Source organism: Camelus bactrianus, chromosome 5 (genome assembly GCF_048773025.1).
Source record: "Camelus bactrianus isolate YW-2024 breed Bactrian camel chromosome 5, ASM4877302v1, whole genome shotgun sequence".
NCBI lineage: Eukaryota > Metazoa > Chordata > Mammalia > Artiodactyla > Camelidae > Camelus > Camelus bactrianus.
Genome location: NC_133543.1, coordinates 82,304,889 through 82,324,696, shown reverse-complemented (window position 1 = coordinate 82,324,696; position 19,808 = coordinate 82,304,889). Strand labels below are relative to the sequence as shown.

The 19,808-nt window shown below is 40.8% G+C and overlaps 1 protein-coding gene across 4 annotated transcripts in view; it reads right to left on the bottom strand.

The window, feature by feature from the left end:
• Window positions 1-16,908, bottom strand: part of DNAH7 (dynein axonemal heavy chain 7) — a 220,506-nt gene extending 203,598 nt beyond the window's left edge. For all 4 annotated transcript variants that reach the window (XM_074364244.1, XM_045511984.2, XM_074364246.1 and 1 more), the window contains exons 1-2: window positions 16,760-16,908; window positions 11,143-11,202 (exon numbers count right to left, since the gene is read on the bottom strand). In XM_074364244.1, the coding sequence (XP_074220345.1) occupies window positions 11,143-11,202; window positions 16,760-16,774 (75 nt within the window). In that variant the 5' untranslated portion in view covers window positions 16,775-16,908. The remainder of the gene's footprint in view (window positions 1-11,142; window positions 11,203-16,759) is intronic.
• Window positions 16,909-19,808: the final 2,900 nt, after the last annotated feature.

Here is a 19,808-nt window from a genome sequence, read left to right as displayed (position 1 = left end):
TTCAATTTTTAAAGCAGATAAGTTGCACTTTTTGTCAATTGTTAATTTATTGCCTCTCAGTTCCAAACCTACCTTTTCTGCCCTCCTCTGTGATTCCTGAGTAGGACCCAAAATATTTCTCCTTTGCTAACCAGCATTAATGTTATAAAGAGTGTGAAAACAACACTGTAAGAGGAAGGAACTCTCTTCTGGTTCCAGTGCTTTTTCTCGCTGCTCCCACGGTGTGGCTGCCGGCTGTCAGCATCCCTGCCCACGGACACCTGTCCAGCCAGCGCTGTGTGGCTGACCCAGCGGCAGACAGACACCCTCCAGCAGGCTTCATGGGCAACCCTAAAGGCTTCCAGAAGTTTTCCCTTAATCGTAGAGGGAGACTTCCTTTCAAATTCTCCAGCATCCGAGCAGGTGGTTTCCTCACCTGCCAGCCCAGGCCTGCAACACGTCAGTGAATGTCTTTGCCACCCCTGTGGGCCACAGCTGCTCGCCCTCCAAGGGGTCTTAAGTTTTGGGGAAGGGATGGATCTTCTGAGTTTTCCTTGAGCATTACCTTAGTCCTAGAGGGAACGGCTACTCCCATACATCAGCTATTTCTGTATTTTTTAAGCTATGTTGTTCGAAACAGCAGCCACTAGCCACCTGTAGCTACTGACTGCTTGAAGTGTGGCTCATATGAAGAAAGAGGTGTTTAAGTGTAAAATATATACTAGATTTTGAAGACTGTACAAAATACAAAAAATTTAAATTATCTTGTCAATTGCTATACTGATTAGAATTATTTTATATTGATTACATTGTGTGCTATGTATTGCTTTTAAAAGTTCACGTGAATTTTCTCATTCGGTTTTCCTTACAACTCTTGGAGGTGAGTAGTGTGCCCCCTTCTGTGTCCATTTTCTAGATGAGGACTTTTTATATGATGTAGTCTCTGCCCTCAACAAAGCACACAGTCCAATTAACATTAAGAAAGATATCTTCACCCAGGACAGGAGACGGTTTAGGAATGGGTATTCAAAGAAAGTCCCAAAAAGAGAAAGGATGGAAGCTAAGCCTGAGGCACAGCTGGATCTCCCAGAGTGGTAGCATCAAGCTTACTGTAGACACACGGGGGATCACGAACAATGACTTGGGAGGGATGTGGGGGTCAATGGTGAGGGGATTTGATCCACATGAAGTAGAAGGTATAACAGTGCTTACTCAATAATGATTTATCGAGCTCCCACCATGTGTCAGGCTCTCTTTAAGGCACTGGATATGGAGTTGTGGACAGAACAAAGTCCCTCCCTTGGTGGGGCTTACATTCCAATGGGGGTAGAGGCAGCTATTTCAGAAGAAATAAATCATAATGTCAGGAAGAAATAAGTGCAATGGAAAAAAATAAACTGGGCAAAGGGATAGAGAGGGAAGGGACGAACTGCTTGGTTAGATGGGGGTAATAAGGCCCGTTTGCAGAGGTGATGATTGAGTAGGAATGTAAATCAGGGGCGAGGGAGGGCTGGACAGGTGGGTGCTGCTGTATTATGGAAGACGCGGGTCTGGGGGCTTGATTGGGCCGGCTGGCAAGAGAGAGCCACTGAGTCTCCTCTTGGAGTGGCCTCCGGCCCCAGCTCACTGGGGACAGTGCCAGCTCCCACCCCTCGCCCAGGCATACTGGTAGCACTTTCATGCTCAGTGGCATCTCAGTTTGGGTGATAAATGAGATTGTCATCTTACTTATCATTCAAGGACATACAAAGGGTTATTTTATTAACAGTCCTGGCAGCAATAAATAAGATAGGTGAGAAGGAGGCTAGAATCAGCACTCAAGCTAATTTAACAGCTTTTAATAACCAGGCTAGTAACTGAAGGTCATTCTGAAGGCACAGCTCTGATCATCTGCCCTCCTGCTCAGAAGCATCAAAAAGCCCCATAATTAAAATTAACACAAGTCTTCCTCTTGGTTTTCAAAGCCTTCTCAGTAGGCCTCAGACTTTTCATTTCCCAGCCTCACTTACAGTTACATCCTAGCATGTGACTTGAGCCAGCCAATGAAGTGTGAGCACCACAGGACAGGGAGCTATGAGCAGGTGTGCCTCGTCCAACTCTCTTATTCCCGCCTTGCTGGTGAGGAGGCGAAGTGTTTCTGCTGGCATTGCTGTAAGGCTAACTGACCTGCATCAGACCTCATGTGACAAGGGGCAATCTCTGTTGGGGTAAGTCTGAGATGTGGGGGTCTGTCTGTTATATCACTTAGTATTAATTATCCTAACAGAGCCATCAAGATTCCCTCAATACTCCTGTTAAAATCAGCACCTTCAAGACCAAAATTTAAAAAAAAAAAACTTTAAATCCAATTGTAGGTGAGCAATTTTTGATTATGTAAATCACCATTTTGGTGATTCTTTTATTATTTAAATTCTGTCTGAAATATAATTTGTGTATTTACCCTGCTCTACTATCCTTGTTATCCTCCATCTCAGCCTACTAATTCAGTCCTATAGAGACAGATAAACTGACTTTAAAATAATGCTGACTTTATCATAGGAAAAATTACAAACTGGTTAACCAAGCCCCACCAAAAAAGTAAAATAAAAAAAAGAGAGAGAGAGAGAAAATAGTTAAGAACAAGATGGCAGAGTAGGAAGACCCTGAGCTTACTTCCTCCCATGAGCACCCCAAAATAACAACTATTTACAGAGCAACTATTGATGAGAATGACCTGAAGACTAGTAGACTAGTAGAAATGATCTTTTTCAGCAAAAGACATAAAGAAGAAACCATAATGAGATGAGTAGGAGAGGCGGAGACATGGAAAGCCAAGATCGATCCCTGGGTAAGTGACCCACAAAAAGATCACAATTGCAGTTCTCCCCAAGTAGTGAGAGGTCTGAGCCCCGCATCGGGCTCCCCAGCCCAGGGGTCCTGCACCACAAGACAAGCTGCCAGAACATCTGGCTTTCAAAGCTAGCACTGCTTGCTTTTGGGAGAGCCAAGGGGCTACAGAAAACAGACTTCATACACAAATTCTCACACTCTCCAAGACCCAGGGCAGAAGCAGTAATTTGAAAAGAGCCTGGGTCAGACCCACTTGCTGATCCTAGAGAGCCTTCCAGAGAGGAAGGAGGCAGCTGGGACTCACCCTGGAGACACAGATGCTGATGGAGGCCCTTTTGTGGAGCTTATTCTACGGGGAGACTGGTGCTGGTGAGTGCCACTGTGCAGTCCTCCCTCTAGCTTATTAGCACTGGTACACAGCCTCACCCACCAGCAGACCAGATGCCATCAACCCCCTTAAGCTCTCAGCTGCCTCAGAATTTGGCCCTGCCCACCAGAGAGCCCAGGACTCAGACTGCCCACCAGCAGCAGACACCAGCTCCAAAACCCTGGGCCCTGCAGACAGACACCCCAGGAACTGGCTTCAACAACCAGTGGGCAGCAGTAGCCCTTGGTCCTGGCCTCACCCACCAATGGGGCTAACAGCAACTCTGAGACCCCCAGAGCCCTGCAGCCAGAGATCCTAGGACCTGGCTCCACCTACCAGTGGGCCAGCACTAGCCCATGACATTGCCTCCCCCACCAGCAAGTCAACACCAGTCCCAGGAGTACCCTCAGCCCTGGCCTTGCCCACCAGTAGGCCGATCCTAGCTCTGAGATCCTCAGACCCACAGCCAGGCACCTGGGGACCCAGCTTTTCCCACCAGGGGGCTGGCACTAGCCCCAGGACCACCTGGTTCTCTGCAACCAGCCTCCTCATGACCCAGCCCCATTCACCAGCAGCTAGCAGCCTCTGTGCTAGGAAAGGCCTGGCAACCAACCAGGCTGGGAGCCACCTATGCCTACCGGTGTGGCCACAGTAGTCAGCTTGCCACAGAAGAAGGCCCACACAGCCCACACAGAGGGCACCCTAGAGCATATAGCTCTGGTGGCCAGAAGTGAGTATGCTGCTAGGCGCCATAGGACATCTACTACATAAGGCCACTTCTGCAAGGTTGGGAAAAGTAACCAACCTACCAAATATATAGAAATAAAAACACAAAATTAGGCAAAATTAGGAGACAGAGGAATATGTTCCAAATGAAGAAACAAGAGATACAATCCCAGAAGAAGAACTAAATAAAGTGGAGGTAAGCAATCTACCTAATAAAGAGTTCAAGGTAATGATCATAAAGATCACGAAGAACTCGGGAGAACAGATAAACAGAGAAGTTAGAACTGTCTAACAAAGAGGAGGAAAATATAAAAAAACAACCAACCAAAGCTGAAGAATACAATAACTGAAATAAAAAATGTACTAGAAAGAACCAACAGTGGATTAGATTATATAGAGGAATAGATCAGCCCTGGAAGACAGAGCAGTGGACATCACTCAAGCCCAGGACCAGACGGCTTCACAGGTGAATTCTACCAAACATTTAGAGAAGAGTTAATGCCTACCCTTCTGAAGCTATTCCAAAAAAAAAAAAAAAAAAATCTGCAGAGGAAGGGACATTTTCAAACCCATTCTATGAGGCCACTATCATCCTGATACCAAAACCAGACAAAGATATCACCAAAAACTGATGAACATGGATGCAAAAATTCTCAACAAAATACCAGCAAATCAACTCCAACAATATATTAGAAGGATCATACACCACGATCAAGAGGTACTTATTCCAGAGATGCAAGGATTTTTCAATACCTGCAAATCAATGTGATAAACCACAGCAACAAACTGAAGAATAAAATCCATGATCATCTCAATAGATGCAGAAAAAACTTTTGATAAAATTCAACATCCATTTATGATTAAGAAAACGTCTTACCAAAATGACTATAGAGGGAACATATATCACCAATAAAGGCCACATATGATAAGCCCCAACTAACATCATACTCAACAGGGAAAAGCTGAAAGCACTTCCCCTAAGATTAGGAAAAAGACAAGGTCACCTACACTCTCCACTATTATTCAACGTACTGTTGGAAGTCCTAGCCACAGAAATCAGATAAGAACTAAAGGGAATCCATGTTGGAAAGGAAGAAGTGAAATGTCACTGCTTGCAGATGAGATGATATTACATATAGAAAATCCTAACGATGCTACCAAAAAACTACTAGAATTCACCAGTGAATTCGGTAAAGTTGCAGGACACAAAATTAATAAACCGAAATCTGCTACGTTTTAGTACACTAACACATTGTAAGAGAAATTAAGGAACCAATTCCTTTACAACAAAAAGAATAAAATACACACAAGTAAATATAAGGAGGTAACAGACTTGTACTCAGGAAACTAAGACACTAATGAAAGAAACTGAAGGCTGCACAAATGGAACGGTATACCATGCTCGTGTGTAGGGCTGGACCAAACTGACTCTGTTCTGTCAGCTCTATCTTAGGTCTACTGTCCTAACCCTTCCCCTTTACACATGACTGAGCTTGAGCCTAATTCTCAAGGAATGTGCCCAGGCCAGATGAATTCCCATTCAACTTTTACCCTTGCCTTTATCTGATATGAAAATCAGAAGTGTGCCTTTTGCTGATGCAGATGGTTAATGGTCATGACAGAGCCAGGGGGAGGGAAAAACCCCAGTTCCCATTGGTGCAGACAAGCTTCTCCCTAGTAGTCAAATTCTGTTTTTAGCTTTGGCCCCTTTAAATTCCCCTGTATCCCTCTCAGCAGTGCTCAGTGCCGGTGCCAATGCCTCTGGATCATTTGTCCACCCAACCCTTCCTGCCTGTGTGTAAGTTACCCACAATACATTTCCTAATTTCACTTTATGGAGTTGCCCACTTCATTTTTCAGTTCCTTCTCAGTTTGGAGGATATCATTCAGTATTTCTGACTCCCAGCATCACGGAAGGAAGAATTAATATTGTTAAAATGGCCGTACTACCCAAGGCAATCTATAGATTCAATGCAATCCCTATCAAAATACTAATGGCATTTTTCCAAAGAACTAGAGCAAATAACTCTAAAATTTGTAAGGAAACACAAAAGCCCCTGAATAGCCAAAACAATCTGGAGAAAGGGAACAAAGCTGGACGTATCACGCTCCTTGATTTGAAGCTGCACGACAAAGCTACAGAAATCACACGGTACTGGCACAAAAACAGACACATAGATCAACGGAGCAGAACAGAGCTCCCAGAAATGAAACCACATTTATATGGGCAGTTAATCTACAACTAAGGAGGCAAAAACATACAATAGGGAAAGTCTCTTCAATAAATGGTACTAGGAAATTGAACAGCTACATGCAAAGAAAACCAAAAAGGACTACCTTCTCATACCATATACAAAAATAAAATGGATTTTAGGACATAAATGTAAGATCTGAAACCATAAAACTTCTAGAAGAAAACACAGGCAGTTTGCCCTCTGACATCAGTCTTAGTAATTTTTTTGTTCTGGCTATGTCTCCTCAGGCAAGGGAAACAAAAGGAAAAATAAACTACTGGGGCTATATTAAACTAAGAAGCTTTTGCATAGCAAAGGAAACAATCAACAAGTGAAAAGGCTGCCTATTCAATAGGAGAAGATGTTTGCAAATGATATATCTGATAAGGGGTTAATATCCAAAATATACAAGGAACTCATACAACTCATCAAAAAAAAAAAAAAAACAATTAAAAAATGGGTAGAGGACCTGAATAAACATTTTTCCAAAGAAGACATGCAGATGGCCAACAGGCACATGAAAAGATGCTCAACATCACTAGTCATCAGGGAAATGCAAATCAAAACCACAATGAGATACCACCTCACACCTGTCAGAATGGCTCTTATCAAAAACACAAGGAAAAAATTCACAAGGAAAAAAAGTTTTTTCTATTTCTTTAGCATTGTATCTATATGAGATGATGGATGTTCACTAGATCTGTTGTGGTCATCGTTTCATGATGTGTGTAAGTCAAACCACTATGTTGTACACCTCAAACTTAACACGGTGTTGCATGTCAAGTATGTCTCAATAAAACAGGAAAGGAAGAAAAGGGAAGGGAAAGTAATGAGCTTCAGACAGCACTTCTCAGATACAAACACCAAATTCGGTGAATGTTTCACACACATGCAGTTCTGTTTTCTTTAATCCTCAGGGGGCCACAGGGTATGAAGGGAAACATGAACACAATCTTTTCAAGCTAAAAAGTTACTTGCTGAAAACAATAGATATTCTCAGAATGGAAGGCTTCCCTTTGGGGAGAATGAGGATGTGGCAAAGGCCTGCTAAGAATGCAGCTGTGGATAGAAGGAAAATGGTATATGGTCCAAGCGCTCTAGAATTTTCATACTGGGACACAAAGGCAATTCAGATCACATCTACTGCATTGGAGTCACAACGAACGTCCAAAACACTCTGCTTAACCCCAGCCTTCTAACTAATTCCCACACACTCAACCTCTTAGGATCTTGGCAGCACCCAGTCTGCATGCTAAGCTGCCAACTCTGGTCTCACCAGCACCCTGAGTGGAGAAGAGTGCCGAGGGCCTTAATGTTTCCTCTTTACCCTGCATTGCAGGATGTTCTACATGTACAAAACAGAATATTTTATGAATAGTGATCCTCTGGCTAACCAAAAAGAGCAGCCACACGTAAGCCAGAATACCATCCAGCTAAATAATGTTGTTCTTTAATAAAACCAGAGGGGTGAATTTTAAAATAAGAGCTACATTTTTTTTTTTTAATGCTGACAAGCAATTCCATGCTAGTGTATATCTTCCTTTCAGATGATGACTTAGACATATGCCAATGCTTTGGAACTCTTGTGAGCCTGGACCAAGAGAATTCCATTGACTATTGTTTCAGACACTCTTATTTCACTTTCTTTCACATCCTCTCGGCCTCACCTCGATTCCAGACAAGGCTACAGTGAACAGTTCTGTGCTGGCTTCAATTCAGGTAGGAAGGATGGTACTTTAGCTCAATAACACATCTTTTGCTTTGTGCTTGGGGGCTTCTTTGATGCCATAGCATGGGACCCTCGGGGTAGACAATTCTGCACTCACACTTGAGCAGCTAGAAGTAGGTGGAAGTTTACAGCTTCAGGAGCTCTCTCCACCAACAAGGGATGAGAGCTGATGGTTACAAGCTACTACCCTGATCGACCTCAGGTGGATAATCACAGGAAGCATTCTGTAAGCAACTCAGAAGGTCATGGCAGGACCATCCCAGTTGCCTAGTGTGACAACCACTTGGTAACACATCCTCGTGTTGTCTTCTTAGTGTTACTTTCCCTGATCCTTTACTCCTGCTTCCTGAGGTCACCTCTCAAAGAAACTGTACACAGGTACTTTTTTCAGCTCTTCTTTCGTAGGAAAACAGGCTAAGACACTCAAAAAGCAGTGCTTTTCCATCCTTTCATCTCCCCCTCCATTCCACTCTTATCTTGCTCCATAAAGGATTTTAGATTCGATTCATGGGGTGAGTGAGGTGTGCAGAAAGGGTGAGTATCTGGTCATCAGCTCAAAGAGGCTGGGGGCCACCAGCACTGTGTCACCCTTGATTTTAACAAGGATCACCTCCAGGAGTATGAAGGTCTAGAATGAATATGACTCTAGGTCTTCCAATTAGAAAGGCCTTATATGCTCACGTGGGCTTAGAGCCCTGGGAGTTATTTTTTTCATCAAATTTCTAGGACCCCAAATCCATCACTTTTTTTTTTAACATTTTTTTATTGAGTCATAGTCATTTTACAATGCTGTGTCAAATTTCAAATCCATCACTTTTTAAATGCCAATCCCAACTTCTGCCAGTTCTGAGAACTCCAAACTTTGGGTCATCACACAATACATTAAAAAAAAACCCTGGATGGGTGCACCATATAATACTAGAAGCTGACTTTGGAAAAAAGCAGGTGGTTGCCAGAGACTGCAAAGCAAAAGGTTCCTTTCTTTATGACTTGCGGGAGTCAGAGCAGCCCTCACTACCCTACTCACAGTGAGACAGGAGGGAAGAGGGCAGGGCACAGCAATTAGCACCAAGGTGGTGGAAGAATCAATTCCCAGCAGACCTTGAGCTTCAATACACGATCACTGAAATACAAGAGCAAGCTAAATGGCACTCCTACGGGTGCTATGACAGTTTCAAGGCTCACCATAAAAGGTCAAAGGGTGAGTGTTGACCCAGTTTCTGGGAATCCCAGATCCTTCCCCAAAGTAGTTGGAATAATCCTCCCACTTGTTAGCATATGAAGTTACCAAGCCCATAAAAACTAACAACTCCCACACCTTATTTTTATCATTTTTTCCTAGCCAACCCCAACTTCTGAGGCCTCCGAGTAAGATGCCCCACATTCTGCCTATGGAATGTGTATCCCCTAGGCCTTTCTCTTGACTTTTGAGATGGCCCACACTCTGCCTGTGGAGTGTACATCTCTCTGAACAAATCTACTTTTACTCAACTACGGCTCGCTCCTGAACTCTATCCTGCGTGAAGCCAAGGATCCTTACTTGGTAAGGTGCATCCCAGGGACTCACCTGGGACCCGGCAAATGGCCATCCTCTTGCACCCAATTTTTTCCTGTGTCAAAAGCACCTTTTTTCACTTAGTGAAAGAGTCTATTTCCACAGACGCTATGTGGGTAAAAAATCGTAGGTTAACTTCATTGTTTTCTGCAGTCTCCCCCACCCTGAGAAAAGCTGTGTGTTGCTAAAAATGGCCTAATGGCTCTAATTCTGCCACTTATCCTTCCATCTACAATGTTCATTATTTAAGAACAAACTAGTTTTTATGAAAAATGTAAATAAATGCAATTATTACCCCCCTAAAAATCTTAACTACTGCTGGAAAATTTTATCCGAGTGCAAACCTTAATAGTCAAATACACCTTTTTTGATCAATGAAATATTTTTAAAATATCTCTTTCAAATATTATTTATCTTCAAAGACATAAAACTCAAATGATATGGAAGAAAAATTGCAAGATAAAGTCAAATATGAGCACAGTATAAGGTTTAAACCAGCTAAATAAACATTTTAAGCAATTATATGCCTCACTAGCTAGAAAGGATTATTCATTTCAGCCACTGGATATTTATTCAGTAAGTAAATTTAAATTTAGCTAATATTTCTAGGCCTATATATATACTAACAAAAATTTTTTTAAAAACCTAGTGGCAATTTTTGTTCCATTTTTAAACGTGTTAAATTTTTAAAGAGAAAATAAAATATCTATTCCATTTCAGGTCTTTGTCTTTTAACATAGAAAACTTAAGTATTTGCAGAACTAAAAAAAAAAGCTCTGATTTTATTTTCTAGAACATGGTGTGATAATCCTAGCATTATTGATACAAATAGGTTCACAATTAAAACGTGTACTTTGAAATATTCAAGAACGTTCACCTGAAATTTTCACTGGAGTTTTCTTTTTAATCTGAAAAACTCCTTTATTTCAAATTGTTAGAGATCTTCTCTGTGCGAAGCCACCTAGATTTCAGTTTATAGTTCATTCTGAGCTTTTGAAATACCTTTCAAAACAAATAATGTTTACATTGAAACTCCACTTAAACTCAACTTGCAGGAGTCACAAGAGTGTAACTTAAAGCTATTAAACTCAACATAATTATTTGATAGCAAATTTATTGCAGTAAAATCTAATTTGTCCAGCACGTGATCAACTGAAAATGTCTATTAACTACCTCTTCCACAGGACAATGATAATTTAACATCAACAAAATGTGAAAAAGGATGGCCAAGATCCAAGAAATCTCCTGTAGCTAAAAGCACTGGAAGAGGCATCTTTTCAGAGATCATCAAATGAACCACTCTCACTTCAAACCCAGAAACAGGGGCAGAGTTAAGTGACTCCCCAACAGTCACACAACCATCAATGAAAAATCTGCTATCCAAGTCCTTGTTTCCCCGCTCCAATAGTGCTTCTACCGGCCCATCTCCGCAATTCTTTTATTCAGAATACTCCAAAATTCTGTACATACTAGGTTATTATGGCTTACAGTACATTTATTAAGACAGCTGTATTTCCTAAGGGGTGTATGTATGTGTGTGTAAATATACATATACACACGCATATGTATATATACACACACACATCATAGATGATCTCCATCAGAAAAGAAAATGGAGAACAGAAATTTAAAAATCAGAAATTAAGTAACTTAGTTGCAAGTTTGAAAACTAGTAAACAACATTGTTATAAAAGCAATAAAGTGTGAGATACTGATAAATTACCGTAGATCGTGGTAAAAATCTGACTGGTGTCTTGGATTTTTCTTTGCTGGCTGATTTATCCTGCATGAAAAAAATACAAAAAAAGCAAACTGTTTACTCTGTTAATGCTAAAATTGATTCATCAACCAAATTTTACAGAGTATGTAATATAAAGTAAAGCACATATCACCCAAAATATTCTAAAACACACTTTATAGATGGGTTAATACAGTGTACAGAAAATCATAAGGAATCCACAAAATTATTATAGCTAATGCAAGAGTTCAATAAGGCTGCAAGATTCAAAATCAATACACAAAAATCAATTCTATTTCTAGATACTAACAACAAACAATCCAAAATTGAAATTAAGAAACAAATTCACTTACAATAGCATTCAAAAGGGTAAAATACTTAGAAATAAGTTTAACAAAAGAAGTGCAAGGCTTGTACAATAAAAGCTATAAAACATTATTGAAAGGAATAAAAGAAGACCTTAATAAATGGAAAGACACCTCATGCTCATGAATTGTAAGAATAATATTGTTAAAATGCAATACTTTCCCCTAAAAATAATCTACAGATTCAACACTTGCTATCAAAATCCCAGCTGCCTTTTTTGGGTAGAAATTAACAAGTTGATCATACAATTCACACGGAAATATAAGGGACCCAGAATAGCCAAACAGTCTTGAAAAAGAAGAACAAAGCTGGCAGACTTGCACTGAAAGATTTCACAACTCACTGCAAAGCTACAGTAATGCAGACTGCATAAGGATAAACATATAGATCTATAGATCAAAGGAACAGATTGGGAGTTCAGAAATACACCCATGCATTTACTGGCGATAGATTTTTGACAAGAGTGCCAAGACAATTCAGTGGGGAATTGGTCATATCTTAATTTATCTGAGTCTAATTAGTGTCCATTTACTTAGTCCCCACCTCCCTTCTCCACTGCTAAAACTTTATTTTTTTTCCCCAGAATGTACCACTTCCTAGGGGGACAATGTATTCATGTTAAGGCATTCTCACATTACTGTAAGTTACATTTGTGCTATTTAGCAGTAACTTCCAGAGAAGAATGCCTTTATCTTCTTTGCAATGGAGAATAATTCCATGGTGGGGGTACTCTGATTTATAAAACAGATAATATGAGTTGCACTTTGGCCACTTATCAATTTCTTGCCTCTCATGATCGAATCAATGTTTTTTCGCTCTCCTTGGTGGTTCTTTAGGAATCTACAAACATTTTTCTCCAGCTGGCACAATGCTAGAGAGAGTTCAAAAGGGACACTGTAAGAGGAAGGGACTTTTCTTCCTCGTTCCAGTGCTTTTTCTTGTTGCTCCTATGGTGTGGCTGCCAGCTGCCAGCATCCTTGCCGGTGGACACCTTCCCAACCTGCAGTGTGTGCCTGACCCAGTGGCAGTCACCCTCCAGCAGGGCTGCAGGTTTCACTGGCACTCCTAAGGGCAGCTTTCCAGCAAGTTTCCCTTACATCAAAGGGGGAAACTGCCTTTCAAACTCTCTCAAGCAAGATGGTTTTCTCACTTCCCACATTGAGAACTTTCCTGATTTTCACAGCTGTATAGCTGTATGTATGAATATAATGCAATTTATCCATTCTCCTGTAAATGAACATTTAGCTTACTTCCAATGCTTCTCTATTACAAAAGATGTTTTAATAAACATCTTTTAGCATGAATTTTAATATAAACACAATTTCATCTCATGCACACATATATACTATATAGGTTGTGTGTATAGTATTTTTTTTTCTATTTAATTCCACTGGTATATTTGTCTACCTGTAAACAAATTATATAACATTGTCTAAATTACTGTGACTTCACAAGAGGTCTTGAAATCCATAGGACAATTCTCTCCACCTTAGTATTCTTAAAAATTATTATCCACAATCTTGGCCTTTACCATGTGAATTTTAGGATCTACATTGCTTGAAACTTTGGGGGATTTTGACAGAAACATATTGAAATTTCTAGAATAATTTGGAAAAAACTGACATCATTATGATATTGACTCTTCATGAATACCATGTATTTCTTTATTCACATCCTAGGAGTATATTGGGAAGTGTATCCTTTGAAAACATTTTACAATATTCTTCATAAAGGTCTTATACATATTTTGTTACTTATATTCTTAGGTATGAAGATTGAGTGAAAAAATGCATTATAGGATCTAAACAACTGACTTACAAACTTTTAATCCCAGCTGATTCGTCAACAGGGAAATATCTATGAAGTCTGCATCTACTTACAATAATTTCTGTGATGGTTATTCTTTGCCCCAATCCAGTCCCATGTTTTCCTTCCCGCTCTGTGCCTATAAGGCTGACTTCTATGTATGGGTATCATCTGGGCTTCCAGCACTTTGGCTTCCAGTGTGGATTAAGCAATGAGAAGCACCCTTAGGAGACGAGAGGATGAGGGGAGAGTTTGGGATATTTCTTTCCTAGTTCTCCCTGTTTCCCATAGTTTTGATAGTAGCCAAATTCTTCCAGAGCTCAGCTCCTCTCAGAAGCTACCATTCCAAGCCCCCAGTTCTCCCCAATTTCTGAGAATGAGGCTTCCTTTCTTTGACCCGTCTGGCCCAGGAGTGGTAATGGCTTTCTGTTGTTACTAATCCTTACGTGCCTCCCATCCCTGTTGGTTCCTTCCTTTAACCTTGCTAACACCTCTCCAAATGGTCTTTTTGTAAGTTTTCTTCAATTAAATCCTTTTGAGCATGCCATCTGTTTTCTCTTGGGATCCTGACCAACAATTTTTCACCACCAGTATGAAAATTGCTAGAGTCAAGGTCTTCTTTAAGTAGTCTGGCTTGAAGCTTAGTTTTTATTTTGCTGATTTTCAATGACTTGTCTATCAGTAGGGATATTTTAAACCTGGTATAATCCAAATTTAACCATTCTGATCAAATGACCAGAATCTATGAATGTATCTGGTTAAAAAAATCAACAATACTCTTACGAAGTTGTCTGGTTAAATCAACAACCACCTCTCAAAATTTAATAGGGTTGACTTAAATATAGTCATCATGTGTTCTGAGTTTTGGCTGTTAAAATCAATCACCATGCTGTTGGCCTCATAGCCACCTGTTTCTACTCTGATCTCCTTTTTAAGCAATGACATCAGGAAGATATGATGAAGGAAAACAGAATGAGCACCATATAATGGAAAATTATTTAATTTAACCACTAGAAAAAGTGCCAGGGTGGCGATAGGCTGACAGATTTTCCCTCTTCTCTGCCCACAACCTGTAGTGGATTTTGTGGGGAGTTTCATCCTCTGTGGATATTTGTATTTTAAACCCCTGAAAGTTCTTCAACTGAAACTCAAAATGCCTTATGTTTTATCTAATTTTAAAAAATGAAATGAGCAGTTGCAAGGGATTTATATTTCTTTTAAATACTTCACTTAAGAGTTCAGACTGCTATTCCTGAAAAATGCCATGTCACTTGCAACTTTCCACTAATGAGATGAATATATTAAAAGCTCCTTCAGCAAATATGATTTTACCACCTGCTCACTTTTTCAAACTAAATGAATACATAAGTAAATGTCACATAAAAATGGCATTTCCAAGAGTTTAATCCATTCCGTTTGTTTTAGGTTAAAATATAAAAATTTTTCCCTCTTTCAGAAGGAAAACTATACTCAAAATTAGCATAAAAGTTTCAAGAGTTTTAAAATTAAAGATCAGCCAAAGCAGTGAGAGAAGGACCTCTGCTGTTTAAAAATAGCAGGTAGAACATGTAAATAATTCTACATGGGATCACGCCCGTTCTTTCAAGGTCTCACTGCCTTTTCACTGATATAGTCCCTTTGAGGGGAGGGGTGAGGGGTGTAATTTCCAAATATCACTTTTATTAAGAAAAAGTGAAACTTAATTGCCAACAGGTTTTTAGTGGCTGCTTTTTAGTTGTAAACTGGTCAACTGGGGCTTTGTGAAATAACAGCTATTAAGAAATACCACTGCAAACATGGTAAACATGTATTTTAAATTTCCACACCATAGAATATGATTCAAGATCAAGCCAAAGACTGACGTGGGCATCAGGCCGATTGATTTACTTTTTTGATTAAATAATGGATTAGGGGTTTTGACATTTTCTGTTAGCAATCTACAACTCGATGTTACTTTTAACATTTCCACAATAAACTCCAACACCACCAAAAAATGATAAAGCCTTGGAAAGGAAAGAATTACAGTTTAGAGTCAAACAAGAAGCTAACCAAAATTTGCAGGCTTAAAAGGTAAGTTGTTTTCCATTCATCAACAGGATGCTTAAAGGTTCCTTTTTCATACAAAACTAGAGTTAGAGCTGCTTTCTAGCTGCCCAGAATCATACCCACGTTCAGCGTCTCCCCATTCTATTCTGGCATTAAGATGTTTGACCATTGCGCAGCATTTCTTTTGTTTAGTTACTCTTAAGTTCAGTAAAGAAAGAGTTCTCGAAAGTAGCTACCACAACATGTGTTACCAATCGGGTTCCTTTTGCCAAAATGCTGAGACGTCGAGGTTTGCAGCAGAGAGGATTTATTCACAAGGCGGCCAAGGAGCAGACAGAAGAACAAATCTCAAATCCAGCTCCCAGAAGACAAGAGGCTGGGGTATTTACGGGATAAGGAATAAGGCAGCAGGGCGGTCTGAGGCGTCAGGGGGCGTGGGGAGCGTGGGGAAAGGTGATTGGGAAACGGTGTGGTTATCACCATTCAGTGCGGGTGTAACTAAGCTACAGGCTTCTACAGTTTCAAGAATGGAGATGCCTAGCAGGAGCTGAAGGTGCAACTTTTGCCCCTCCAATGTCAAAAGGTCACCACGCGGAACACTCTGGCATGCCCAGTTGGAGGGTGGGTGATCCTGTCCAGTCTTAACCAGCTCGACTCAAAAGAGACACAGCTGACTCCAAGCTCCTGGAAGACAGCTGAGGCAACCTCTTATTATTTAGGCTACATGCTGCTTGGAGGACACGCAAGTCTTCTGTAGCAACAATTAAAAGCGAGTTTGATTAGTGAAGGCAGGTGAAATGGATTTGACTAATCACCCACATTTTCACCGGCATTTTTTTGTTACATGCCACGGAGATGTCTTCCTAAGAAGACATCCCATTTGCCACTTACCAAACCCTTTCACCTGTGGTATGGCATCTTATTTGAAGTTCGTAACAACCTTGGAAAGGAGGAAAAATTGTTCTAATTTTCTCCCTTTGCATAAAAGGGAGAGAAGGCTTATTACAAAGACCAAGTGATTTGTCTGCATTCGCACAGCTAGGGAGGGGCTTGAATTCCAGTCCTAGAGCCCAAATCCACGGCAACTCCCCACTGAGCTTCCCCCACCCCAGCACACCCACCATTTGCATACGGTGGACCCTCTGGGGCCCACTGCTCGAGTGTTGTGTTTGGTTGTTATGACAACATAAGTAGGAACGGTTGGGAAGGAAGTATATGCGTTTTCACAGAAAACGCTTAGTATCCCAGGGCATAAGTGGGGTGAAGGAAGCTGTACCCCGCGGGGTCACAACTGGGGAGCCCGGAAGAACTGGGCTTCCATCAGTTTTGAAATACGACGCAAGCTTCGCGGCAGGACGAGCCTGGCGAGGAGCCGCCCTCTCACCTGATGGCTGCTCATGGCTGTGAGGACGCGCTGGCGGCACCTGGTGGCTCCTGAATCGCTCCTGCCCCGAGCCCCCGCGAACCCCTTGGACAAGAAACGCCGCGCCCGAGGACTCGGCGGTCTCCGCTCCCTCAGCGCCGGGCTGTCTAGCTTCCCGGCAGAGTTGGTTGCTAAGCAACAGGCCCGCGCAGATTCCATTTCCGGTCACCTGTTGCTCCTGGGCCAGCACCCGGGAACCGGCCGCGCGTTCCCGCGGGAGGCGCTTTCCAGGGCGCGTGGTGGCGCCCGAGCCAGTGCGGTGCGTCCGCAGCCTGCGGCGCAGTGAAATACCCTTTGATAACTGCGCCACACTTCTGCACCCTCTTTCTAACTTAGCCGGGTGCTCCGGGTCTCTGCCTTAATTCCTGTTTTCCTAACTTAATCCGTGCCTAGAATGTCTTGGAGGACTGGTGGAATGAAATGATTGCAAATTTCAACGCTTTTGTGGGCGAGTCAAATTGGAACACAGCATGCAAAGGCTGGAAGGACTAAACACCTCTCTTGTGTTATCCATGGGTTTTCCAACTCCTGTCCTTTTCTTGACTTTTCCAACACACTAGAAAACTATCCCTTGGAAGAATACCAGAAAAAAAAACTTCAAGAATTTATTTAAACCAACATTCCTGGAGGGTCTACTGCACGAAAGTGCTGTGCTAAGGACTAGGCATACAAACGTGAACAAGACACCGCTCCTTCAGCACAGACTAAGGGAGTATTCAAATAAGCAGTTAAGATGCGGTGGAGGCAACATGGGAATGAGGGTCCTCAGGGAGAACACAAAGTACAATCTTCTTAATTTCTCTTGGAAGATGTGGATCTGAGATCTGAAGGAAGAAGACATGGTCAGACAGACAATGCTGAACGGCAGAAAGCAGATTAATATAAAGGCCCCAGAAAACGGTGGATGGTTGATGGAAGAATTGAAAATAGTTCTGAAAGTTTGAGAGTAGATTTGGGTAAAGGGAGTTAGAGAAAATCTAGAGATGAAGGTGAGGTGACATGCAGGTGCTATATCTTAAAGGGCTCTCTATCACATGGTATGGAGTTCAGACTTCAAGAACAAACGATCTTCACTGGAAAATGTTTTGTTCAGAAATGACAAGATGCCATCCTAAAATTCATATGGCATTTCAAGGGACCTGGAAGAGCCAAAACACTCTTGAAAAAGAATAAGTTTCCTGATATCAAAACTTAGAATGAAGCTACAGAATTCATTACAGTGTCTTTTCAACAAAAGAGCTGGGAAAACTGGATATCCAAATGCAAACGAATGAAGTTGGCCTACTATCATATACAAAAATTCACTAAAATGAATCAAAGTCCCAAATGTAAGAGCTAAAACTATGAAACTTTTAGGAGAAAACACAGGGGAAAAGCTTCATGACATTGGATTTGGCAATAAATTCTTGGATATGACATCAATTGCATAAGCAACAAAAGAAAAAATCGGCAAAATGGACTTCATAAAAATTTAAAACCTTTGTATGCTATAAACAGAGTAAAAAGGTAATGCATAGAATGGGAGCAAATATCTGCAAATGATATATCTGATAAAGGATTAATATCCAGAATATAGAGAGAATCCCTAAACTCAACAACAGTAACAAACAATCTGATTCAAAAAATGGCAAAGGATTCAGTCAGACATTCTGGCAAAGAAGATATACAAATGGCCTATAAGCACATGAAAACATGCTCTACATCACTAATCATCAGGGAAACGCAAATCAATACCAAAATGAGACTCCATTTCACAGCCAATAGAATGGTTATTTTGTTTTAAAGATAATAAAAAGCATTGATGAGGATATGGGAAAACTGGAATACTGTATGCTACTGGTGGGAATGCAAAGTGGTGCAGCCATTATGGAAAACAGTATGACAGTTCCTTAAAAAAATTAAAAACAGAATTACCATATGATTTTCCACTTTTGGTATACACCCAAAAGAACTGAAAGCAGGAACACAAACATATTTGAACACCCATGTTTATAGCAGCATTATGCACAACAACCAAAAGATAGAAGAAACCCTTGTCTACTGAAGGATGAATAGATAAACAAAATCAGGTAATTTAATGGGAAATTTTTAATAATGTGCATACTGGTAGTTATTTATTTTTTAAAAGTTAACAGGCATATAAAAAATGCTCAAATAGACCAAAACTTTACACAAGAAACAAGTCTCCCTCCCACTCCTGACCCATCTTTCACCTCCCTAGAGACAACCAGTGTTACTAGTTTCTTTGGCAGACCTCTAGAAATTCCTATACATAAACAAATATATATCTCTTTTATTTAAACAAATTCTTGCATACTACACACAATCTATTTCTGTAATTTGCTTTTCCTACTTTTCCTATAATACATCTCAGAGATGGAGGCATATCATGCACTCATTCTTTTTGACACTGCATAGTGTTCCACTGCAGATTCTCCACAATTTCTTAACCAGTCCATCATTGATGGATACCATGGGAATATTATTCAGCCTTAAAAAGGCAGGAAATTCTGACACATGCTACAACATGGATGGGCCGTGAAGGCATTATGCTAACTAAGACTAGCCAGTCACAAAAGGACAAATACTGCATGATTCCATTCACATAATATACATAGGCAAATTCATATAACCAGGATGGTAGTTGTCAGGGGTGGTGGGGAGTGAGCAATTATTTTTTAAAGGGTACAGCATTTTAGTTTTGCAAGATGCACAAAGTTCTGGAGGATGAATGGCGGTGATGGTTGCAGAACAATGTGAATGTACTTAATGCCACTGAACTGTACTTTTTTAAATGGTTAAAACTGTCAATTTTTGGTATATTTTACAATTTGTTTAACTTTTAAACTTTTTTTTTTAAAAAAGAGGAAAACTGAAGCCAAATAAGGAGGGGGAAGAGGAGGAGGAGGAATGACAGGATCACACTGGCATTTTTGAAAGCACATTCTAGCTTCATTTTAGTGGAGAGAGAAAGTAAGACTGGAGGCAAGAGAGAGACCTAATAGGAGGC